Raw genomic sequence first — 25,874 nt, forward strand, 5'->3', positions numbered from 1 at the left:
CCTTACAATTTATTCCTTTCCATTCTGTCTGCCTAACACTTGTTAGATTGATTCTCTCATTTTCGTATACTTTCTCTCGTATTTTCACCTGTCAGTGTGCTTGTTCTACTCTCTGGAAAATTTCTTTGACTCTGTCTTCCCGTCCATGTCTGAAATGTTTTGTTTCAATCACGTTTTCCATTTCTGAGAGCTCTTTTTTATTCTGTAATTCCCCTCTTTCTATAACGGCTTGTTCTTTTATCATAGATACAATGCCGTCCTTATCCCTCTGAAGGTATTACAGTGTTGTTGAAGTTTTATTGTCCTGCCTGTCTTTTGTTCCCTTTGAGAGCTGGTCCTTTCTGTTTGCTTAGTTTGGCCTCTGTGGAGGGGCTTTTCTGACAAGTCTGGCAATCCTTGGCTGACGCAGACCCGTATTTGTCAACGAGGCACCCGAGAGCTGCCTGGCTGTTCTTTGCGAAGGGAGGAGCTTACTGCCCGGGAGGCTTGCTGCACAGTGGTCTGGAGCTCTGCGGAAGGGAACTCCAAATGGCACTATTTTAATATCTGCGCATCTGTTTGGTTTCTCCAATGAAAGATCCTCAGATCTGCCCAGAATGTTTCTAATTGACAGCCAGTGTTCTGGGAGTCAAGAGGGACAAGGATGGTGGCCATCTCCTTCTCCTGTGTGTAGAACTTCAGTGAACTTTAATTTGGGGGAAAGTATGCACTGGGTGGAGGAGAGACCTAGGGGGCGCTCCCTCCGCAGACTTCCCACCCACCTTCCCTCCTGAACCCCCCTCACTTCCCCTCCCCCAGCCTTTCTGAAGGTGGGGTGGGGGCGAGTGCCAGGAACGCCAATCTCACCTCCATTCTGCCAAGTCAGATACCACTGTTGAAACTACTCTGTTATTTACTTATCTACTATTACCTCTTATTCTCTTTGTTTTCACAAGACTCCCCTGACTCTGTGTCATTTTTGTCAGGTGTAGGAATTAGTGGCAATACAGCCAAACGATTAAAGAACAAGATAACTTTTGGGGGGAAAGGGGCTCATAAACTGTGGGACCCGAAGGCACTGACAGGGGTAGGCGGTGGCCAGTGAGAGCCACCTCCCAGGCAGTGTAGCTGGACACCTCCGTTACTCCTGGGCACGAACTCCTGGGATGCATTCACTGGTGCCTTCAACAGGCACTTGGTGGGTCACCTGCTACATGCCAGGCATCGCTCACTAGACTCAGGAGATGTGGCCATGAGCAGGAGAGAGAATGTTTCTGAACCTTACATTCTGATGTGCAGTATGACAAGGAATACGATATCAGAGAACACATTAATGATAAGTGCTTAAGGAAATTAAACAGGGTTGTGTGTTGGAAAGTAAACCTATAAATGACTCCACTCATAGAACACAAAAACTGTAAGGGGCCCTGAAGTCCATTTTCCTCCTGCTAAGCAGGAGGAGATTCAGGTACAAAGAGGGGAAGGGACTGTCCCAATGTCACACACCCTGGTAAACCTGCACCAGCACACGGCCTCCTTATTCCTGCTCCTGCGTGGCTCACACCATTGGTTGCTATGCAGTTCACGAGTCCTCTGCTGACTGCAGACCACACGCCATGCCTCTCCATAGTCCTGCCCTTCACTTCAGCACCGTGGAGGCAACGACACCAATGAGCTCCTTCCGTTGCAGTCAGTAGCAGCCCAGCTCCAGAGAACAAAGTAAAAACAACAGTGTCAGCTTTAGTTAGACCTGGCAGCTCCGTAGGTGACCGAGGTGCACAGAGAACACACGCCCCAGAGCTGCACGGCAGCTTTACTCAGCGCCCGACATGGCTTTACCCCTCGTTTCAGAAACTCAGTTCAAGGTAAAACCGCACTGAAGTATGCAACGGCAGCTGGTTTCCGGCAAGCTCCTCCGAGTTTCACGGCAGTGCGGGGACAGAGGTTTATAGGGACAGATTTGGAAGCCGCCCCACTGAGGCATCATTGGCCACTTGTGGCTTGCCCGAAGCTCACACAGTGGTCCTGGAGAAAGCTGGACATAACCAGCCATCTACTGCCCCCTTTTCTTTCTTCAAAGAAGTATGCCTCCCTGAAATATTTTTAGGTTTGTTCCTATTACGTTCCTATTGACTTGTCTTACAGGATATCGCTGATGTTATTAATTTCAGTATACAATAACCCTTAGGCGAGACATATTGGGCACACTGGAAATTAGAAAGGAAGAGGGATTACCCAGAGTTCCCCACCCAACAAAGCCAGTCTTACCATTTTGATGAATTTCCTTCTTGATCGCTTCTTGTTAGCGGTTAAGTTGTTGCTGTTCTTCTCACAGTTCTAAATGCAGCTTTCCATCCTGTCCTTTTTTTTCTTTATTTGCCTTACCTTATACACTTGCCAGCTCTTAGAAAGCTTTACCAATGTCTAATGGCCACACAATTAAACATTCACTTAGTGCAGGGGTCCCCAAACTACGGCCCGCGGGCCACATGCGGCCCCCTGAGGTCATTTATCTGGCCCCCGCCACACTTCTGGAAGGGGCACCTCTTTCATTGGTGGTCAGCATCCATATCCTGTGCTCCTGGAGTACTGTATGTAGCAGCGTCACTCACGTACAGTACTACTTCCGGTGACGCAGGACGCACGCGTCACGGCTCCGGAAGCGCGTCATATCACTTGTTACGGCTAGCAGTGGCAAATATGGAACCGGACATTGACCATCTCATTAGCCAAAAGCAGGCCCATAGTTTCCATTGAAATACTGGTCAGTTTGTTTATTTAAATTTACTTGTTCTTTATTTTAAATATTGTATTTGTCCCCGTTTTGGTTTTTTACTTTAAAATAAGATATATGCAGTGTGCATAGGGATTTGTTCATAGTTTTTTTTTTTTATAGTCCGGCCCTCCAACAGTCTTGAGGGACAGTGAACTGGCCCCTGTGTAAAAAGTTTGGGGACCCCTGACTTAGTGGATATACCATAACTTAACCCTTCCCTTCTTATTAGAATTGTATCTTTTAGTTTGGGTTTTTTTTCTGTTAGGGCTAAGTTTTTCTCATTTAAAAAAAATGCTCTCAAGAACATCTTCCTGCTTAAAGCCATATCAGTAGAGCTGCAGGTCACCTACCTGCTGCTTCTCATCTGTCTGCCATTGGGCGGGAATCGTATACACAGTCTGCTTTGAGACGTGCCGTTCTAGGGGCACTGCCTAATGAAATGAGATGACTCTCCCACGGTGGCATTCAGGCACTGGCAGCAGGCGCAGGGGAGGGGACCGTGTGAGCAGGAGTCGGCAGACCTCAGGGCCCTTTAACCGCGCCAGGCGGACGCCCGCAGCTTCCCCTCCTTCCCAGGCCCGCTCTGCCTCCCGGGTTGACATTCCTCTGCAGACGGGAACTCAGAGAACTGGGTGCCTTGGGCTGATGAAGCATGGAGGAATTAGATCCACAGTCAGAGGGCAGGCAGCCAGGAGAGGAAGAGGAGGTCTCGTCTATCTGGTGGGTGATGCGTGTCAGAAACTGCTGTTCACAGTTGTCAGCAGCCTCGGGTGGCAGGCGTTGTGGGCGTGTATCAGACTCCTGGGGGCAGGGGGCTTCTTCAGAGGGGAGGTGTATGGAAATGAGAAGGCCAGAGCACATCCTCACTTTCCATCAAGGGAGCCGGCTCACACTTCCCCTCCTTTCGTGTGTGTGTGTGTGTGTGTGTGTGTGTCAGAGACAGAGAGAGGGACAGGACAGATAGGGACAGACAGACAGGAAGGGAGAGAGATGAGAAGCATCCCATGGGGGCACCTTAGCTGTTCATTGATTGCTTTTTCATATGTGCTTTGACTGGGGGGCTACAGCAGAGCAGTTGACCCCTTGCTTGAGCCAGCAACCTTGGGCCCAAGCTGGTGAGCCTTGCTCAAACCAGATGAGCCCGCGCTCAAGCCGGGAGCCTCAGGGTTTCTAACCTGGGTCCTCTGTGTCCCAGTCCGACGCTCTATCCACTGTGCCACTGCCTGGTCAGGCTCCCCTCGTTTCTAAATTGAAAGCAGTACTGACGGGAGACCTTGGAAGGCATTCTTGTCACCTTTCCTGGGCAGCCTTTGGGCCAGTTCTTTCAGTTGGGTTAGGGCAAGATCCCCTTAAGATTATAAAAAAAGAGCCCTGGCCGGTTGGCTCAGTGGTAGAGCGTCGGCCTGGCGTGCAGAAGTCCTGGATTCAATTCCCGGCCAGGGCACACAGGGGAAGCGCCCATCTGCTTCTCCACCCCTCCCCCTCTCCTTCCTCTCTGTCTCTCTCTTCCCCTCCCGCAGCGAGGCTCCATTGGAGCAAAGATGGCCCGGGCGCTGGGGATGGCTCCTTGGCCTCTGCCCCAGGCGCTAGAGTGGCTCTGGTCGCAACAGAGCAACGCCCCGGAGGGGCAGAGCATCGCCCCCTGGTGGGCAGAGTGTCCGCCCCCTGGAGGGCGTGCCGGGTGGATCCCAGTCGGGCACATGCAGGAGTCTGTCTGACTGTCTCTCCCCGTTTCCAGCTTCAGAAAAATACAAAAAAAAAAAAAAAAAAAAAAAAAAAAGATTATAAAAAAAGAAGACAATATGGTTCATTTGCATAGTAATTTGCATGTCTACATACAACTGGGATAATCGGTGCCCAGACAATGTTCCATCAAAACTGATTACTTTTTTCTATCTCTTCTCTACTCCTAACTCAAATTGAAATAATAATAACTAATACCTCTAGAATTTATTTTTAAATATTTACAGAGCTAACTCTGCTCAAGGCACTGGCCTAAATGCTTTACAAGTATTATCTCGTGCCTGACCTGTGGTGGCTCAGTGAATAAAGCGTCAACCTGGAACGCTGAGGTCTCCGGTTCAAAACCTTGGGCTTGCCTGGTCAAGGCACATATGGGAGTTGATGCTTCCTGCTTCCCTCCCCCCCCCCCATGCCCTGAACCTGTCTCTTTCTCTCTCTCTCTCCTTCCTAAAATGAATAAAATCTAAAAACAATAAATTTATTGTAAATATATATTTTTAAGTATTATCTCATTTAATCTTCATAGCAACCTCTGAAGCAGATGCTGTTATTATCCTCATCCTACAGATGAGGAAACTGAAATCAGAAGTTAGGTAACTTGCCCCCACCCCAGTCACTCAGCTGGGGGGTGGGAAAGAGCAGGTGCTCTAGAGCCCACACCCTTACCCACTAGGCTATGCTGCCTCGGGAGAACGGGGTGGAAGCACAGAGGCAGGAGCTGAGGCCCTGACGGGACAACAGGAGACTGCGGGTGGGGAACTATCCCCACTCCTCTGAGTGTCACTGGAAACCCACAGGGAGTCACCGTTCTTTCTCCAGGGTCTGTGGAAGCACTTAGGGATGATGCAGCTCACACGGTTTACACAAGCAGGAGGCTCAGTTAATCCCCAACTAGTAACCTAGCAAAAATGGACCCAAATAAAAGCAATAGTTTCTGGCGAATATAAGTAAGAACCGAGGGTGGTTATGATTTCTCCCCTTTGGAACTTGCGTGCAGCCGTACATGCTGGAAAGAGGCACCACAGCTACACTGAGGGGCGGGAGGAACGTGAGGCCGTGAGGAGCCCCACGTGGAGGACGGCGTCCACCCAGAGACTGGGCAGCAGGGAGACAGGCTCCCCCTGCAAAGGCCGGGGCCCAGAAGAACGCAGACTGGGAAAGTAGGGGAAAGAATCAGAGGATAACTCAGCAGCAGGCATTTGGAAGAAATCCAAGTAGCACTTAGCATCGGCAAGGCTTAGCAGGCCTTAGCCAGGGTCGTGGGGGCCAGCAAGGAAAACGTCTGAGAAGCCCCCAGGAAGGGTCAAGCCAGAGGCTCGGCAGGGAAGGCCAGACTCTCTGCTGGGGCGGCGGGTACTGTGAAGGGACTGAGACGAGAGAGGATTGCGGGTCCTGGGGTACAGGTCAGAGGGGACCCAGACACACCTGACTCCGTGCTGAGGGTCTGTGCTGGCCTCCAGGATCCCAGCATTCCCTTAGTAGGAATAAGTTTGGTTTTAGAATGTGAAGCAGGACAGAATTGATAGTTTGGAAGTTAAGCACCCATAGCAGATAGTGTACAAGATACGGGGAAACTAGGATGTGGCCGCGGAGTTCTGCACAGGCTGAGACGGCCCTGAGCTCTGTGGGGCTGAGGGAGGGGGCTGAGCACATCGCCAGTGGGGGCACTGTCCATTGAGAGGACAGCTGATGAGCTGATAGAAGAGACCCAAATGTACATCGTGAAAATATTAAAGGAAAAAAAATAGCTCGTGGATGGGGGTGGGGATCATCCTAGAAAAATCAGGGACCCTGCTAAAGGAGAGAAAAGTAGTTTTTACATTAGGGCAGCAGAAAGGGTCTACTCAGCAGGGCCTGCTTTTCTCTTGAGAACTAGTTAGAGGAAGCGAGGCCCTGGTGATAGCATTGTGTTTTTCTTCTCAACTGCGTGGAAAGCGGGACGTTTAAAGGGCTGGGGAAGGGAAGCAAGCTGCCCCTATGTCAGCTCGGTATGGGCTGACTTCCAAGGGAAACCTGCAGGTCAAGGAGGGGAAGGCAGGGATAGTACAGTATTTATGGCCAGACCACAGGCCTCGGGAGGAAGAGCTGGTGGTTAAAAGCAGGCAGAGACGGGGCTAGGGGCGCTGGGGAAGTTTGTCAAGTAATCAAAGTTCAAAGCGATGAAATGGAGAATTGGGAAGGGAGGAAAGATACCGGAGAGGTAAGCGTGGAGGGAGAATGTTGGTGGGGAAGGCTTGGCTTGCTCAGGAGGAAGTGGATGTTCTAGGAATTGACAATTAAAGATAAAGTCAATTTAAAATAGGTCAAGGGCCCTGGCCGGTTTCTCGGTTGGCTAGCACATTGTCCTGATAAGCCAAGATTGCAGGTTCAGTCCCCAGTCGGAGCACAGCCAAGAATCAACCAATGAATGTATAGATAAGTGAAATGTAACATTTCTCTCTCTCTCTCTCTCTCTCTCTCTCTCAAATCAATAAATAAAAATTTAAAAATTAGTAATAAAATAAGTCAGAATGTGGAAAATATAGACATACCGAGAGAGAGAGAGAGAGAGAGAGAGAGAGAGAGAGGAGTTACTGCAGAAGGAGCTCTGTGCGCCTCCCACGCTGTAAATGGCTCCACCCAGGGAGAGATCAGTGGCCAAACCATCAGCCACCTAGGGAGGCACGAGGATTTCCCAGCTCAGTGACTGCCGTATTTCCCCATGTATAAGACTCACCATTTTCCGAAAAATCTGGGGTCTAAAACCTAGGTGTGTCTTATTCAGTGGTTGTAGATTTTTTTTACTTGCATTTCCCACTTTTTCGCGCTTGTTTTTGCACTCCTCGTTGTAGATTTTTTTTAACTTGCATTTCCCGCTTTTTTGCACTTGTCTTTTTTTTCAAACTTTGGGCCCCAAAATTAAGGTGTGTCTTATACATGGAAGCACCTTATACATGGGGAAATATGGTAATAAGTCAAGCAGGGAACAAGTGCGAGGCAACAGCAGCCCAGGCGGAGACCTGTGGGAAGGCAGGCTCAGCCAGGGAACGGTTAGCAAACATGAAGGGGCCTCTCTGACAGGGAGGCGTTGAAAGGGAAGCCTGGTTGAAGAATGACATGCAGGCCTAATGGAAAATCAGAGAACTACTATGCCAAGGAACATAAAATAAAAAGCTAAAGATTTACAAAGGAGGACATTAAAACAGTTTTTAAAAGGCTCTGAGGGAGAAAAGAAATCAGACGAAATAGAGATGTGGTTTGCAACATTTCCTACAACCAGCTGTTGGATAAAATCTATTTAAATTCCTGAGACTCAGCTCAGGGAGAGAAGTGGGAGCTTCCTGAATGTGCCACTGCCAAGGATGGGCCGTGGGGAAGGGGAGGGGACAGTGAGGGCGGGGTGTCCACGGGTCCTGTTGAAATACAGAGAAGAAGAAGGGAGAAGAACGATCCCGGGCTCTGTGGGATGGGAGAGGCCAGCGGACACACACCAGAACCGGTCAGAATGAAAAGCATTTCCAAGGAGCTGATAATTTGATATTTGTGAAGGAATTTGGTTTTTATGGGTTACTGAGGGGAACGCTTTAATTAACGACCAGTCGGGTGGTGTGACTCATCACAGTCCAGGAGAAGGCTGACAGCATGAGCCATGAATGAGTTACATGTCAGCACTAGAAGTGAAAGTCTTCTAAGTGTGCCAAGATTCCTCCGAGGTCTCTGTCCACCCTGTCCTTGGTCCCGCCCCGCTGGCAGCGGCTCTGGCAGCTTTTCCGTCCTGATTCCAGCTGTGCATTCTCTGAAGTGTGAAGCCCGAGCTCCCTGGGCACCTGCCTGACCACCAGCTCATTCATTACCCTTAAACCCCTCCTTACTGCTACTCTTTTGCCCTGGAGTGGGACCTGGTGCAGTAAGTCTCTGGGACCAGCCACGGAGGGGAGGAGAGCCAGACATTCATCCATGATGGTTAGGGCTGGATCTAAAGCTTGAACACCAGAGACATTGCCCACCGATCATCTGTCTGTCTTCCACTTCTTCCTCTTGGGTCTCAACCGGGCAGCCTACAGCATCCAGTGCTGGCGTGTGCGGGCTTGTCTCCTGGAACTGGATCACTGAATTAGAGAGGCACTCAGACTGGCCCTGCACCCGCCCCTAACCCCCCTCCAGCCCCCAACCTGCCAGTCAGTCTGGCTGTAGTCTGCCCTACGAGACCGTGGGCCTTGTATCTGGTGCCACGCTGCGCTGTTTGCAACCAGAGCCTCTGCTCCGCCTCAGCAGTCCGCGAAGGGGCTGCAAGTTGCACCTCAGGCCAGACGCACACCTGACCCCAGGGAGGGGCCCTGAGTGCATGACAGTTGGTACAAAGGAACAGCTGCACTGAGAGGCATACAATATATGTGATAGAAATTCTCAGAAGGAACTCTGGTGGCCATCTAGGCCAGCGTTCCACAAACAGTCCCTTAGTGGGAAGTGGGATCGGTTGTGTGAGACGTCACCAGCAATTGAGACAAAAAATAAACAGTATCAGAGCAAAGCTGTGTTTCAGTGATATCACTATTCATACACAGTGCAGACGAGTAAGATACAAAGTGTATTTCTTACAAAGGATTGCAATTCTTTGAGAGACCCGATGTAGGCCAAGCAGACCCTGGGAGGACCAGTCACTCAGGTCACTGGCCTCTTCTCCCCATCTGCCTCCCACCCCCTCTAACCACAGACATACCTAAAAATAGATACAGCTTGCCCTGGTGTGTGGTTCAAGGACCGTGGGATTTGTACTCAGGGTCTGGGTTCCAGTCCCGCTGGGTGACTGTGGGAAACCATCTAACAGCATCTCTCAGACAGTATCCCAGGAACCCCCTTTTCAAATCATGAGTTGGGGTCTTGGTTAAAAGTACGCATTGTGGGGCCCTAACCCAGGCCTCCTGAATCAGGAAGCGGGGGCAAGGGAAGGGCCAGCAAGGGCATCTGCATTTTTAGTAAGTTTGTAATAAGCTCCCAGGTGATCTGCAGGCACACTCAATCTTCCCACCACTGATCTTGACATTTCTAAGCTTAAACCTCTTGCTGTAGGAGAGATGGCAGTGCCTCCTGGTTATCGTGAGGACTGCACGGTACCGGATGGGGAGGCATCCGCACAGCGTGGGAGCACGCTGCAGGCCTGAGGGGCTTCCCAGCTCCCGGTCCTTCTCGCAATGGCGCTTTAGGGAAGAAAGCACCAGGAGAGTGGGGTGTGGCGCCTATGCATTTAATGGGACCAGAGAAGTTAAATGGGAAAAAAAATGAGCCAACAGACACGACTTTTTCTTCTACTGTCTCTTTCCATCTCCCATCTTCTGTCCTACAGATTTCTCCTCCTGATCCAATCCCAACGGCAGTAGGTGCCCACCATAGGAATGTGTTCAGAGCAGACTCCCTGCTGAGTGGTTGGTGGCGATGGATGTTGCAACCACCAGTCTGATGCATCGTGTTAACCTTTCTAGGCCTGTGTGACATCCAAGTTCCTTTAGGAGGAAACTCACAGGCCTGGGCGCAGAGCTCCTGGTACTGGTGGGGCCTCTGGCTCCCTCCTGACTGCTGTTGGGAGTTCAGCCTGCTGCTGGAGCTTCCCAGCCCCGGGTGAAACGGCTACACAGCATATTCAGATGCGTGCATTAGTACGGCTGCAGGTGCAGACAGTGTAGGCCCTGAAGGCTTAACAAATCAGAGAGGCACAGACTGCAGGCAAGGGGGGGGAGGATGGCACAGCGACTTTCCCCCTGAGCCTTAGAGAGCAGGCTGCTGAGCTGGGCCCCTCAGCCTCTCAATCCTCCCCTGTCCTCCCCGCTCACGCTGCTCCTGAGAGCAGCTGCTGTTCCAAGAGGGAGGCTTTGTGCTTAGCTCTGTGAGATGAGTGGGTCTGATGGGTTCTCATGGGGAAAGTGAAAGTCTCAGTGTTTAGCTAGTAGAGGTTGTTGCTAACTCTGGGTCTCTACCCAGTTCTGTCGGTTCTGCCCCATGATCAGTGCAGTGGGGAGGGCCAGGCCTGGAGGAAGGGGGGGAGGGGGGGAGGGCAGGATGCCGTACCAGGCATGGTCCCTAACTAGGATGTGACCCCTCTCCCACACCACCCTCCCTTTGGTCCCTGGTGGCTCAGCTAATGTCATACAATTCCGTTCCCCTTCCAGGTAAACAGAGTTCAGCTTCTGCCTTCGCATTGAAGCCTGGTTCTTTTTTGTATCACTGGCAGACTCTATTTTAAGCTGCTGTCTCCTCCAGTGAAGGGAGGGGTGGGGAAGGGAGCAAAGGTTACAAAGAAGGCAAGTTTCCCTTCCTTTATTCCCAAACATCAACTAGAATCAAATGAGAGCGAGTGACTTAGACACAGAGCCCAGTAAGAGGCTGAGGGTGGCTGTGGGCAGAAAGGGGGCACGGGGTGGCGCCTCGGAGGAAGGGAAGGGACACACTGAGGAAGGGGTTTAAGTCACAATCAGCTGGAAGCTAGGCAAAGAGATAATGAAAAGAACGAACTCTAACCAAACAAGCAGAAATTAAAAGCTCCGGTTCTGGGCAGGTCACAGGCTGTGGCTGCAGCTAGAATGGCTGTGATTTGGTGGGATCACTAATTGCTTTCTTTTCCTTGTTTTCTTTCCTGTTCCCAATGCCCTCTGCCATCTTCCCTCCTTTCCTGAACCCCATCTTTTCCCTTTTTCTCCCTCTCACCCACCCATCTCCTTCCTCCATGCTCCCACCCCCCACCCCCTCCAAGCTCTCTGGCGGATGTGAGTTGACCGTGGTCCTCCAGGACTTCAACGCCGGCCACAGCAGCGAGCTGACCATCCAGGTGGGGCAGACGGTGGAGCTGCTGGAGCGGCCGAGCGAGCGGCCGGGCTGGTGCCTGGTGCGCACCACGGAGCGGAGCCCCCCGCAGGAGGGCCTGGTCCCCAGCAGCGCCCTGTGCGTCTCCCACTCCCGGAGCAGCGTGGAGATGGACTGCTTCTTCCCCTTGGTGAAAGGTAGGGGCGACGGGAGGTGTGCGGACCAGAACCGCACTGGGGGCGACGGGAGGTGTGCGGACCAGAACCCCGCTGGGGGCGACGGGAGGTGTGCGGGCCAGAACCACACTGGGGGTGACGGGAGGTGTGCGGGCCAGAACCGCACTGGGGACGACGGGAGGTGTGCGGGCCAGAACCGCACTGGGGACGACGGGAGGTGTGCGGGCCAGAACCCCGCTGGGGACGACGGGAGGTGTGCGGACCAGAACCCCGCTGGGGGCGACGGGAGGTGTGCGGACCAGAACCGTACTGGGGACGACGGGAGGTGTGCGGGCCAGAACCCCGCTGGGGACGACGGGAGGTGTGCGGACCAGAACCCCGCTGGGGGCGACGGGAGGTGTGCGGGCCAGAACCACACTGGGGACGACGGGAGGTGTGCGGGCCAGAACCGCACTGGGGACGACGGGAGGTGTGCGGGCCAGAACCCCGCTGGGGACGACGGGAGGTGTGCGGGCCAGAACCCCGCTGGGGGCGACGGGAGGTGTGCGGACCAGAACCGCACTGGGGACGACGGGAGGTGTGCGGGCCAGAACCCCGCTGGGGGCGACGGGAGGTGTGCGGACCAGAACCCCGCTGGGGACGACGGGAGGTGTGCGGGCCAGAACCCCGCTGGGGGCGACGGGAGGTGTGCGGACCAGAACCCCGCTGGGGACGACGGGAGGTGTGCGGGCCAGAACCGCACTGGGGACGACGGGAGGTGTGCGGGCCAGAACCCCGCTGGGGACGACGGGAGGTGTGCGGACCAGAACCCCGCTGGGGACGACGGGAGGTGTGCGGACCAGAACCGCACTGGGGACGACGGGAGGTGTGCGGGCCAGAACCGCACTGGGGACGACGGGAGGTGTGCGGGCCAGAACCGCACTGGGGGCGCGGGAGGTGTGCGGACCAGAACCCCGCTGGGGACGACGGGAGGTGTGCGGGCCAGAACCCCGCTGGGGACGCTGGCCCCTCTAACTGAAGAACATCGTGGAGCGAACCTGTCTCGTGAACCCGTTTTGACCTGGTGGGATTTCCCTGGGACCTGCTTGTGAAGAGAGTGGATTGGGATCTTAAAGAGAGAGAACCTCTGAGTAGCCGTGGGACTACTCACAAAAGTTATTGAAGTTCTCTGAGTCGGTTTCATCTTAAAAATGAAGGTTCAATTGCTTCTAAGCTATCTTCCAGCTCTCATTGTATCAGCATACGTTTAGAAAAGTCCTCTTCTACCTGTGGCCAAAAGCCTAGAGTCCCCCTGCTTGCTCTGCCCCTCCACATCCCCCTCGGCTAGCTAATTCCCCTCACCCACCCAGGTGCTCATGCTGACACACAGGCTGACCAAACCCAGGGTTGAGTCCCTGCCAGGACCTGAGACACTCATTTATGTCCCTGCCAGGGCCTGAGGCACTCAATCCTGTGCCTGTGACCAACACATTATTGGCTCCTTGACTTCTGTTTTGTATAAGTCTGTGTTCCTTCCACATTTTTGTTTATTCATTTTCTCACACCAGAGAGACTAAACGACAAACAGTGATTCTCCGAGGCAGGGCTCTGTCTCTGGATGGGCAGTCTCATCGTCCCCTGGGAACTTGTTAGAAGTGGAATTCTCAGACCCCTCTCCAGACCTCCTTGGTCTGAAACGCTAGGGTAGGGCCCAGTGGTCCATGTTTTAACAAACCCTCCCGGGGACTCTGATGCATCAGAAGTCAAGGCTGGACCCTGGCCAGCTGATCCAGTGGACAGAGCGTCAGCCTGGCATGCAGACTTCCCAGGTTCGGTACCCAGTCAGGGCACACATGAGAAGCAACCGTCTGTTTCCGTCCTCCTCCCTCTCCTCCTCCTCTCCCTCTTCCCCTCCTGCAGCCAGTGGCTCAGTTGGTTCGAGCACTGGCCTGAGGCACTGAGGATAGCTCAGCTGGTCCAGTTGTGAGCATGTCAGCCTCAGGTGCTGAGGATATCTCTGTTGATTTGAGCATTGACCCCAGATGGGGCTTGCCGGGTAGATCTAGTTAGGGCACATGCGGGAGTCTATCTTCCCTCCTCTCACTTAAAAAAAAAAAAGTCCAGGTGGTTTGGTAGGGGCCTTGAGATCACTCGTTTTACACTGAGTAAATTGAGGCCCAGAGAACGACTTAGTGCTGAGCTTTTTTAATAACTACTCAGAGAATTTGCATCAGTGGTGCCTTGTATACAGACCTACGCTAGGCATCATGGGATAGAAAAAGGGAAGAGACATGGTTCTGTCAGGAGTCAGGGACAAGGGTCACCATGGAGACCTGCTTCAGGCTTACTAATAGATACTACAGGCTGATAATATTTAAATGGTACGGTTTCTGAAATTCCATCTGGTCCATCTCCAAAACCTGACTTCCTCCTTTAGTCCACCAGATGGCGATAGCAGGTGCCATTATTAGTACTGCTGGGCCTATCATTCAACCTCCCTGGGGTTTTTCCACCAGGAGAAACATGCGAACTAAAACCTGATTCTTACACACACACATGCATACACACACACCCCTACACACACCTGTGCTTCCCTCCCTTAGTTCAGCCCTCAGCCAGTTTGTTTCTCTCCTTTCCCCAGAAGACTAAGGAAGGACTGTGTCAGGAAGTGGTGTGGAATTCGGAATTTCCCATGCAGCTCCTCAGTCCTTTGAATTAGCCCCTAGAGAAACTCATGGTACCAGGGAGAGAAAATAAGAGAAACAGGGTATTGTTCTCTTTGAAGCTGAAACAAGAGGGGACTGGCCCTGGCCGGGTAGCTCAGTGATTGGAAGTTGTGGGTTCAGTCCCCTATTGGGGCACATGTAGGAGTCAAACAAATGCGTAGATGGGTGGGACAACAAACTGATGCCTCTCTCTCTCTCTCTCCCTCTCTCTCTCTCTCTCTAAATCAGTAAATTATTACAGTTTTAAATAAATGAATAAAGGAAAATGGGACAGAATTTAGAATTGTGAAGGTGAAATGAGATAATAGACTGCTCACAAAAATTAGGGGATATTTCAAAATGAATATAAAGCGATAAAATATCCCCTAATTTTTGTGAGCAGTATAGATACAAAACACTTAGGACAGTACCCAGCACTGACTCCATTTAGTTGTCATAAATTATAGTTATTACATCATTTGTCATAGATTACTCAGCAAAATGACTACAAAATCCCACAAGTCCAATTTAGAGACCCCATCTCCAGAAACAAAACCAAGGACAGCAATTTGCTGGGAAAGGCTAGAACTGGTCACAGATGTCCAAGCGCAGGTGGGCCCGTCAGGGAGGACTGAGCCTTCCTCCTCGCAGCCCAGCGCCCCCACCCACACTGTCCTGTAGGGACAGGCTCCAGGGCCCCCTCCCGCCTTGCCCTGCTGGGCCTCCTCAGGACACAGTGGTCAGTTGTTTCCTCTTGATAGATTCGTGGCAGGACTGACTGATGTCGAGGCTGTGTGACAAGGGTGGGGGGACTGCTTTTCCTATTACTTTACGGATACCCTGACATTGCACAGCTTCTCACTGGGATTGGGTCCTCGGGGACCCAGTCCCCTTTCTTCCTAATGCCCCCTCTCACTTTCTCAGCACTAAGTGGTGGAGGGCAGTGCCTCCCAAGGGACAAAGACCTTGTAGTGATGGTTTTCAACTCTGGATGCATCTTAGAACTGCCTGGAGGAGACTTTTGAAAATACTGAGGCCTCACACACTACCCAGACCCATCAGTTCAGAGCCACCCAGCCTGGGCATCAGTATATTTTCAGTTCCTTGGCAATTCTGATGGTTCATGAGGGTCGAGAGTCACTACTTTATGGTTTTGGCATCCCCAGAGTGTCAGGCTCAAGAGATACTTAAAGATGCATTGGAACAGTTAGTGTACAACTCAACAACAAAGAAATAAGTTGATTAAAAAAACCGGCAAATGGCCCTGGCCAGTTGGCTCAGTGGTAGAACATCAGCCCGGTGTGTGGAAGTCTGGGTTTGATTCCCAGTCAGGGCACACAGGAGAAGTGACCATCTGTTTCTCTACCCCTTCTCTTCCCCCTCTCCCTCTCCTGCAGACATAGCTCGAATGATTCGAGCAAGTTGGCTGTGGGCGCTGCGGATGGCTCCATGGCCTCATCTCAGATGCTAAAATAGCTTGGTTGCCTAAGCAATGGAGCAGTGGCCCCAGATGGGCAGAGCATCGCCCCATAGGGAGCTAGTCAGGTGGATCCAGGTCAGGGCAGATGCGGAAATCTGTCTGTCTGTCTCCCTGCCTCTCACTTTAAAAACAAAACAACAACAACAACAAAAATAACCTGGCAAAGGACTTGAATGGGCATTTTTCCAAAGAAGATGTACAAATGGCTAACAATCATATGAAGAGGTGCTCAACATTACTATTCATTAGGGAAATGCAAGTCAAAACCACACTTCACGCCCATTAGGATGACTATTATTAAATACACAGAAAATAACAGGTGTTGCTGAGGATGTAGAGAAATTGGAACTCTTGAGCACTGCTGGTAGGAGAGTAAAATGGTGAATTATTGTGGAAAATAGTAAGGTGTCCTCAAAAAAATTAAAAATGGAATTACCATATGATCTGGCAATTTTACTTTTAGGTATATACCCAATAGTATTGAAAGCAGGGACTCAAAGGCACATTTGTACACCCATGTTCATAGAGTATTACTCACAGTAGCCAAAAGCTTGAAGCAACCAACCCAGTATCCGTCAATCAATGGATAAACAAAACGTGGTCTTTACACACAGTCACACGGCCTTGAAGGAGTATGACACATGCTACAACATGGGTGAGCTCTGTAGCTGACATGTAAACAGGGAAAGGAGCAGACACAAAAGGACTGGTGCTGTATGATCCCACGTACGTGGGGTAACAGACTGATGCTGTATGATCCCACGTATGTGGGGTACTACAGCAGTCAGATTTGTAGACGGAAGTAGAGGGGGGTGGCCAGGGGCTGGGGGAGCAGAACGGGGAGTCAGTGTTTGATGGGTACAGAGTTTCAGTTCTGTAAGATGAAAGGATTTCTGGACACGGATGGTGGTGATGGTGGCCCAACAATGTGAATGTACTTGATGCCATGGAACTGTACAAACTGTACCAATGGTAAGAATATCGTAGTAAAAATCCTGGGTATTCCTGCCCCAGGCTCCAAAAACAGCCTCGGTTCTTCGCCCCACTGTGTAGGACCCCTTGTTCCTCTCCCCGTACAACGTAAGGACACGCCTCTAAACAGGGCCAGGTAAACTGTGGAAGCACCTGTCCTGGAGGAGAGGGGCAGCGGCCTTAGAGGCCTGGCTTGGTCATAGGGTGTCCGCTCCCATGGACCTCCTGGTGATTTCTGCTGTTGTCACCTAGCTGGCCTCAGGAACAGCTAACCCAGGTGGTGAAGGTATAGAAAGTAGAAAGAACTTGGGCTCTGGAGGCACATATCACTCAGCTCAAAGATGCTGAAGATGCTGTGAGACTGTTGACTGATGTTAAGCCTGTGGTCAACTCATAATAATATCGACATTTATTGAGCTAACTGTGGGCCAGGCTACGGGTTATTGCTTTAATACTAATAACAATAACCCTGGCCGGGTAGCTGAGTTAGTTAGAGTGTCATCATGACATATCAAGGTTGTGGGTTCAATCCCTGCTCAAGGCATATACCAGAATCAACCAATGAATGCATAGATAAGTGGAACAACAAATTTATGCTTCTCTCTCTCTCTTAACCTCTCCTCCCTCTCTCTCTCTCAACCTTTCTACCTCTCTCTCTCTCCTCTCTCTCTAAAATTAATAAAAAAATTTAAAAATACCAATAATAATATTTTTATTTTTCTTGTTTTACAGACAAGAAAACCGATTCTTAGAAAGATAGGTGACTTGCCCAAAGTCACATAACTTATAAGTGGTGAACCTAGGTTTGAACCCAGGTCTATCTGTTTCCCAAGGTCTCACTCTTAACTACTGCGTTCTATGACCTTCCAAGACTGAAGGCACTGAGAGGGGGACTTGAGTTTATCACCCTTCCATCTGATTAGGCGCCCCAGTGTTTAGCCAGGCTCGCTGGAGGAGGACTCAGAGAGCATGGGGCCGGACATAGTGCCCTCTCACTCTCCCTCCCCCCTCTGACCTCACGTGCTCCCTTCCTGACCCCACCCCTTCCCCACAGGCAGAGGCAACAATCAGACAGGTTTTGTCCCGTGGCTGCTTTGCTCACGAGAAAGACCCTGGTGTCTCCGGCTGGAGCAGAACTCTGAGCAGCACTCTGGACAGCAGGATGAACAGGGTCCAGCTCCGATAGGGGCCGGCCAGCCTGTCCAACGGATTTCCTGCAGGATGGGGATTCCTGAATTTTCTGCTGCTAGGAGCCAAAATGTGCCTTTCTTATCCCTTCTGCTATCAAATCCAGATACTTGCAGGCTCCTCCTGCCTACTGACTCTGGAGAGCCTACCAAAAGTCAGTCAATCTCTCTCTCTCTCTCTCTCTCTCTCTCTCTCTCTCTCACACACACACACACACACACACACACACACACACACACACACACACATACACTCACTCAAAACTTTTCAGTATCATTCTGTACTAAGGAAACTATTCTCAAGCGTTCAGTTCCTCCACAAAGCCTAATATAGGGCTTTACCGTGGGAAGCTGAAAAATAATTGGAGGATGAACATTCCCAAACATTTCCTCTCGGGTATGAAATGACACGTTACAAACTACAGCTCACGGATGCACACTCCCACACCATCTGTCCAGCCCCACATCTGTAACTGATCAGCTATGAGGAGCCACTTTGAAATTTAGAACTCACTTCCTCATAGAACAAAACCATGCGAGTATGATGGGTGAGGATGGGAACTGGTTACCATGCTAGCCCACAAAATCTTATTTAGGAATAACATAGCGGGCCTGGCTGACTGGCTCAGTGGTAGAGCATCAGCCTGGCAAGTGGATGTCCCAGGTTCAATTTCTGGCCAGGGCACATAGGAGAAGCAACCATCTGCTTCTCCACCCTTCACCCATCCCCTTCTATCTATCTATCATCTATCTATCTATCTATCTATCTATCTATCTATCTATCTATCTATCTATCTATTTCTCCCCCTTCCACAGCCATGGCTCGATTGGTTCAAGCAAATTGAACCTGGGTGCTGAGGATGGCTCTGTGGAGCCTCACCCCAGGCACTAAAAATAGCTCAGTTGCTGAGCAACAGCCTAATATGAGCAGAGCATCACCAAGTGTGAAGCTTGCCAGGTGAATCCTGGTCAGGGTGTATGCCTCACCGTCTCCCCTACTCTCACTAAAAAACAAACAAAACATAGCTATTATTAACCAATTACATTTGTAATTCACCCCATTACATTTAATTATTTAATAAAATAAAAAGAGGGGGGTAAAGAATAACATAGATGAATCTAGTGTGTCTCCAATGAAAATAGTGTTTATGGTTATTTTTAAAAATCACAGTACTGTTGGATAAGAATAACAATTTGAATAAGATACTGTATTTGAATAAGAAATGTAATTAACCTGAGTGCCGAGACTTCTGGAAGATAGGTGTGCTTAAAGATAAACAGAGATGCATTGATAACAATTCTAAAAAGGAGCTCCTAGTCATGTTTCTGAATTTTAAAATGTTAGAATTAAACGTTCTCTTTTATGATTGAGCCAAAGTGCTCCTTGATTAGATTTCATTTCGCTTTAGAACATTGGCTTTTATGGGCTCTTGGAATCTTAGAATTGAAAAGCACCTTAGGTCTTCTGGTTCACTCAGGCCCCAATACAAGGCCCCCTTCTGAAATGTTACTGCTAGATGGTCAGCCAAACATTGCAGGAGCACTCCCAGAGACTGGGGATGCTTTACATCCAGAGGAAGCCCGTTGCATCTTACTGCAATGCTGATGGTTAGAAAATTCCTTATTTAGTGCTGAAATCCAGGTCCTTCCTGACATTGCTCCCCCAATCCCCAGTCCCAATTCTCATTGTATTGATACCCAGAAGTCCTTTTATTTTTTTTTAAAGATTTTATTTATTGATTTTAGAGACAGGAGAGAGAGAGCAGAGTAGGGAGGAGTGAGAAGCATCAACTCATTGTAGTTGCATAGTAGTTGCTTCCTGTATGTGCCTTACTGGGCAAGCCTGGGGATTTGAACCGGCAGCCTCAGCACTCCAGGTCAGTGCTCTATCCACTGCACCACCACAGGTCAGGCCCCAGCAGTTCTTTTCTTTTTTAGATTTATTTATTGATTTTAGAGAAAGAGAAGAAGGGAGAAAGAGAGAGAGAAACATCAATTTCTTCCACTTATTTATGCATTCATTAGTTGATTCTTGCATGTGCCTTGACCAGGGATTGAACCCACACCTCTGGCGCTTCAGGATAATGCTCCAACTAACTGAGCAACGGGCCAGGACGAAATTCTCATTCTTCCTCTCCTTCTGATCTTGATCTAAAACAAGGGAATTTGATTTGCACATAAAATGCAACGTTCTTTCTTAAGGTACTACTTAATAAGAGCATAGCAATTTCTCTGTCTATTCTTTAATCAAATCCTTAGAGCAGAACAAAGTATTTTGGATTAAATTCAATAATCCAAATCTATATAAAGTGATTACCTGTGTGTGCTGTTCTGCAGTCCCCTTAACCACCCTTGGACTTCGGAACGTGCAGCCACATGGCTCTCCCTGCACATCAGGAGCCCCTGGTCTCCCTCACACACCTGTTCTTGTCCCCTCCTCTCGGGGCGCAGGACTTAGAGGCCACTGCCTTCCATGCTGAGCCTCTCTACGGGCTTGTCTTTTTTCCTGGTCATTCTCTACTGTCATTCATATTGTGACTTGCTCTAAAGTGGCATTTTTGTTACTTTTCATCTATATCTTCCTGAATTACCTCTAGTGTCCCTTTTGGTTCTAAATATGTCTGCTTTTTTCTTTTTCTCTCCATATCAGGTAAATACCCTTGGTAACCTCAAGTGACAACCTGAGTATCTTATATTTAATTCATCCAAGCCTAGCATAAATATCTTTATTTGAGGCCTACTTTAGTAGATTGAACCACATGAAATGGCCATTTTTATAGTTTAAAAAAATGGTTGAATATTAGCAATTTCTAAGTAGGTCAACCTAATATATTACAATCAGCCTGTATTTTACTTAGGATGGCACCTACAAATCTTTGAGGAAGCAGGGGAGGGTCTGGCTCTCAGGGAGTCAGAGGGGCTGGGAAGTGGACGGGGTGTGGAATGAATGGAAAGTATTAGTTCCTGCGTCTATGCAATGAGAAGCTGATAAAAATGCCCATCTCACAGAGATGCTAGGAGCCGCAATGGTGTCAGCGTTCAGTATAACTGCTTTTAAACTGTGAAGTTGGTCTCACTGTCTGCTGCACAGGCTAATATGTAGAATAAAACGGAAGTGACCTGGGTACCACACGGCTTCCCCACGGTATGGAGCGGGCTGTAGGAGGAGGCGAGGGTGTGGCGTAACTAAGAGTCTTGGGGTGAAATACCTGAGTCTGAATCCTGGCCAGGCCCCTGAATAGCTGATGACCTTGAGACCCATATTTAAAATCTATAAAATAGGGCAATGGTGCTTTCTTCCCTGACGTTGACTTCCCAGCCTGGGTGTACCTGGGTGTACCAGAGGCGGTCCATTAATGTCCATTTCCCTGCCTGCCCTTCAGCCTGGCTCTGACACCTTTGTCAGAGTGAACCTGGCGTTTCCACCTGAATCCTCTCCAGGACTGTTTGAAGGATCAAGGCTCTGTTTCTAGCTCCATTTTCACCCGTGGCTTTTGCAGAGGCCCTGACACGGTGTCCTAGTCTGCACCACCTCTCCCCTCGGTGTCCACTCCTGGCCTCTGCGGGCCCTGTCTCCAGCCTGCCACCAGCAGTCCCTCTGGCTCTGTGATGCCCCAGCCTATGCGGGCCCTGTCTCCAGCCTGCCACCAGCAGTCCCTCTGGCTCTGTGATGCCCCAGCCTATGCGGGCCCTGTCTCCAGCCTGCCACCAGCAGTCCCTCTGGCTCTGTGATGCCCCAGCCTATGCGGGCCCTGTCTCCAGCCTGCCACCAGCAGTCCCTCTGGCTCTGTGATGCCCCAGCCTATGCGGGCCCTGTCTCCAGCCTGCCACCAGCAGTCCCTCTGGCTCTGTGATGCCCCAGCCTATGCGGGCCCTGTCTCCAGCCTGCCACCAGCAGTCCCTCTGGCTCTGTGATGCCCCAGCCTATGCGGGCCCTGTCTCCAGCCTGCCACCAGCAGTCCCTTTGGCTCTGTGATGCCCCAGCCTATGCGGGCCCTGTCTCCAGCCTGCCACCAGCAGTCCCTCTGGCTCTGTGATGCCCCAGCCTATGCGGGCCCTGTCTCCAGCCTGCCACCAGCAGTCCCTCTGGCTCTGTGATGCCCCAGCAAACATGTTCCCCTAAAAGAAGCCAATATGATTTCCTCTTACTTAGAGTGAGCTAAGCTGAAACACTCTCCCCTCAAAAGCATAAAGGGACCCGAAATGACAGGCACCAAAGTATGGCTTGGGAAGCCTGGGAGGAGGGCCGTGGTCTGGCGGTGGGGATGTGCCCACCCTGTCTGCTCAGGGAAGGTCATAGGTGAATGGATCTTAAAGGTTGCCACTCAAGAGGCTTTGGCGGAGGCATTCTGATGCTACTTGTCAGGACAAGGATCCTCTTCTCCACACCACAGTGCCTCCCGCTGAGTCCCTTGAACCTTGAGAACTACTCCCCCTCATCCAGGACCTGTGTGAGATTGAAACCATTCGTTGAGCCCAAACCCTGCAATGTGGATGTGAAGTGTGATAGTTCACACTGCTCGCCATGTTGAACGCCAGCTGCCTGTCCTCGAGGAGCAGAGTGGCCATCCACGCACTGAAGAGTCTGCCCCTTTCTTTGTCCCTGCCGTGGGGATTCGGCTGGGCTGTCTAGCCGTCCCACCATCGTCCTCCAGCCCCAGCCAGGATGTGGGTTCTGATAGAGTGCCCACTGTCTCACTTTCCACAGGGCACTGTGGGCCACAGTGGGTATGGTCGCCTACCTTTGTACTCAAGTGGGCAAATGGGCAGTGGCCCTTACTGGCTCCTGGCTGCAAGAAGAGGCCTGGGCTACAGCTCCTGCTCAGCTCCAGCCATTGTCTCGGCTCCAGTCTCACTTCGGGTAAAAACCACGTGCTTTCTGTGTCTGCAAGGAGCCTCTGCAGGACCTGCCCCAGAGCCCATTCTCTGACTTCATCTTATATGCCTTCATTTCCTTTCATTGCTGTGACAACTTACCACAGCCTAGGGGCTTCACACAACACATCCTGCAGTTCTATAGGTTAGCAATCCAACAGGGTACCATTAGGCTAAACTCGAGTTGTCAGCAGAGCAGTGTTGCTGCTGGAGGCTCTCAGGGAGAAGCGGCTTCCTCACCTTTCCCACCTTCTGGAGGTTGCCTGCATTCCTGGGCACGTAGCCCCTTCCTCCTCCTTCCCGGCCGGCAGCGTGGCACCTCTCTGATCCTCTCCGAAGTCATGTCTCCCTTTGACCACTGTGGGAAGGGTGCTCTGCTTTTAAGGAGGCTCGTGTACACTGTGCTCACCTGGGTCAGCCAGGACAGTCTCCGCAGCTCAAGGTCCCACATCTACGAAGCCCCTTTTGCTGTGTAAAGTCACATATTTACAGGTTTGGGGGGCTAGGATGTGCACATCTTAGGGGGCATCCTCATACTCCATCCTCCCACTGTGCTGAGCAGCTGGCCCGACAGTTCTCCAGCAGACGCACGCACTCTTTTGTTCCCCTGCCTGGGACACTCCGGGTCTCCAGATCCTGAGACTGGATGGCTTGCTGCCACACTCCACTCCTCTCCTTGAATGTCCCCTGATGAGAAAGGTCTTCCCTCACTCCTGCCCTCTCCCTGCACACTCTATAGCCTTGCCCTGTTTTACTGGTCCTCGTTGCATTAGTCACTGTGTGCCATAATTGTCCATGCTTAGTGTCTACTCCTCCCGCTGCCCCGCCCCCGAGCTTCCCTGCAGTGCAGGGATTTTGTCTGTTTTGTTCATTGCTTTATCCCCAGCGTCTAGAACACGGGCTGGCATATAAGAGGTTTTCAGTAAAGGAAGGCAGAGAGGGAGGGAGGGAGAGGGGGAGGAGTTCCTGTGTGAAGGACCAGGCTCAGCTCATCCTCCATCCTCTAAAACTATAGAGGAAACTTCGGCTTTAGCAGAAGCCTGAGGATGGGAACAGGAAGTAATGCTCTGACACTAGGAGCTCTGACTGAGGAACTTTTTGATATCCTATTCCCTGAGAAGTCCTCTGGGGACACATGAGCCAGCACCTCTCATTTATTCAGAATTGTTGCAAGTTATAAATGTAAGGATAGGCAGTGCTTCCCACATAGGTGCTTACATAGAAGTACCTCCTAGTATTGAAATCTTCAACAAGCTGACCTGAGTTACATCAAGGCAAAATGCACTTCGCGTCTAATATATCAGACACCTCTCCATGGCTCTCCCTCTCCCTCTCCCCCTGCCTCTCCCCCTGCCTCTCCCTCTCCCTCTCCCTCTCCCTCTCCCTCTCCCTCTCCCCCTCCCCCCTCCCCCTCCCCCTCCCCCTCCCCCTCCCCCTCCCCCTCCCCCTCTACCTCTCCCTCTGCCTCTCCCTCTCCCTCTCCCTCTCCCTCTCCCTCTCCCTCTCCCTCTCCCTCTCCCTCTCCCTCCGAATCAACACCACACTTCATAGTGGACACTGAGCAATGGTAAGCCTTCCTAACTTGAAACTCCATCAAAGTGGTAGACGGGCACTTCCCACTGCCCTACTTTGGGGACACTTTGACCTACTTAGAAGTAAACAGTTTTGGAAGTGGAGGCAACCTGGAGTTGTTTGTTCTTAGCAACTCCAGCTGCAGTCATCTTTCATTCTGATAAATAGCTCGCCTCCTCCTGAGCAGATCTCAGGAGCGCGCCCTGGCCGCCTGCAGCCCTACCTCTTCGTCCCCGCGGAACACGAGCATCAGCTGTTCTGGGGAGACACCTGGGTCTTCTGTGAACTCCCACAGCCTTCGTCAGCGCTGTCGGAACCAACCCCCTCTCCCGGGGCCTGGCTCAGACTGGAAGGTGATCAGTGAAAACAAAGGATGATAGACAGGATGAGCTGGAGCTTAACTTTATTGAGGATGAGTGAGACAGCCAGAGCGAGGCAGACACAGGTGCCGGTGGACAAGCGCAGAGGAACCCATTTACACCTGTGGGATGAGCTAAGTGATGGTGTAGTCAGTGGAGTCTGGGAGCTGTGGCCAGGGGCGTGGTAGTACCCACAGGGCCGGCGGTGGTGCAGTGGTTAGACCACACTAAACAAGATAATAGGGGGGAAGGTTACCGTGCATAATGTTGGCAATCATACTTTCTCTGTAGACTCTATTAAGATAGCACATATTAGCAGGGAATAGCTACCTACGTGGGCATTACACAATTTTAAAAGATATATTTGGAGTTCCAGTTAAGTGTTGCACCTCCTTTCCTCTATAATCTTAAGTGTTTCTGGTCGCTGATGATCATCTCAGCTCCTCTTTTTCTCATAAAGATAAAACCTCTACTCATGTCCAGTCATGGTCTGTCTCCAGGTTCCTTTTACTCACACACACACACACACACACACACACACACACACGAATCGAACCAACTGCTTCTCCTAGAACTTCCCCGTTCCCCGTCTTTGTCCAGGGAACGTCCTAATTCACTTTATATTTCTCACATTAAACTCCAGTGTGAGTTCCCATACACGGCTTGGCTCAGTGGCCTGCGGGGAGTCGATGGTCAGAACCCAGCCATTTGTTGAATACATGATCAATACGGGGCAAGAACCTTCGAGCTTTAAGCCACCGTCGTAAGTGGAAGCCGGGACGGGGTAATTTGGGGAAAATTGTGAACCGCCCTGGCATCAGCAATCAGTGCCTTCACAGGTGGAAGTCTGCACAGGGAGGATGAGGGTTAAGGAGTGTGCAGGTAGCAAATGGAGCGCAAACAGGTGGGTGGCGGAGCTGAGTCAAGGCGCCAGTGATTAGAATTTGAGGAAGTGACAGCCTTTGAGTCCAGGTGTTTCCCAAACTCTGTGTTAACCATGCAGGGTATGCGTGTCAGGGCCCTGAGCCCCAGGTCTGTGGTTCTGAACCTTGACTTCACATTGAAATCACATGCAGAGCTTTTGGAAACTGTAGATAGGAATCTGGATCAGAACCTGGAGTGGGCGTAGAAGTGAGAGGCTCTGCTGGAGGCCAGGCCAGGTCAGTGATGGGCTGGGGTGCGTGGGATGAGGGAACAGGCCCGTCCTCCCTGTTCGCGAGGAAGGAGCCCGCAGCCCTCCCTGAGCCGGTGCGAGTGTGTCTGAAAGAGCTGTGGACTGTGCTGTCACACCCAGAAG

The 25,874-nt window shown here is 51.0% G+C and overlaps 1 protein-coding gene across 6 annotated transcripts in view; it reads left to right on the forward strand.

The window, feature by feature from the left end:
- Window positions 1-25,874, forward strand: part of LOC136379841 (kalirin-like) — a 231,801-nt gene that overhangs the window by 68,520 nt on the left and 137,407 nt on the right. For all 6 annotated transcript variants that reach the window (XM_066347443.1, XM_066347446.1, XM_066347444.1 and 3 more), the window contains exon 2: window positions 11,223-11,469. In XM_066347443.1, coding sequence (XP_066203540.1) covers window positions 11,223-11,469 — 247 coding nt within the window. The remainder of the gene's footprint in view (window positions 1-11,222; window positions 11,470-25,874) is intronic.

Source organism: Saccopteryx leptura, chromosome 8 (genome assembly GCF_036850995.1).
Source record: "Saccopteryx leptura isolate mSacLep1 chromosome 8, mSacLep1_pri_phased_curated, whole genome shotgun sequence".
Lineage (NCBI taxonomy): Eukaryota > Metazoa > Chordata > Mammalia > Chiroptera > Emballonuridae > Saccopteryx > Saccopteryx leptura.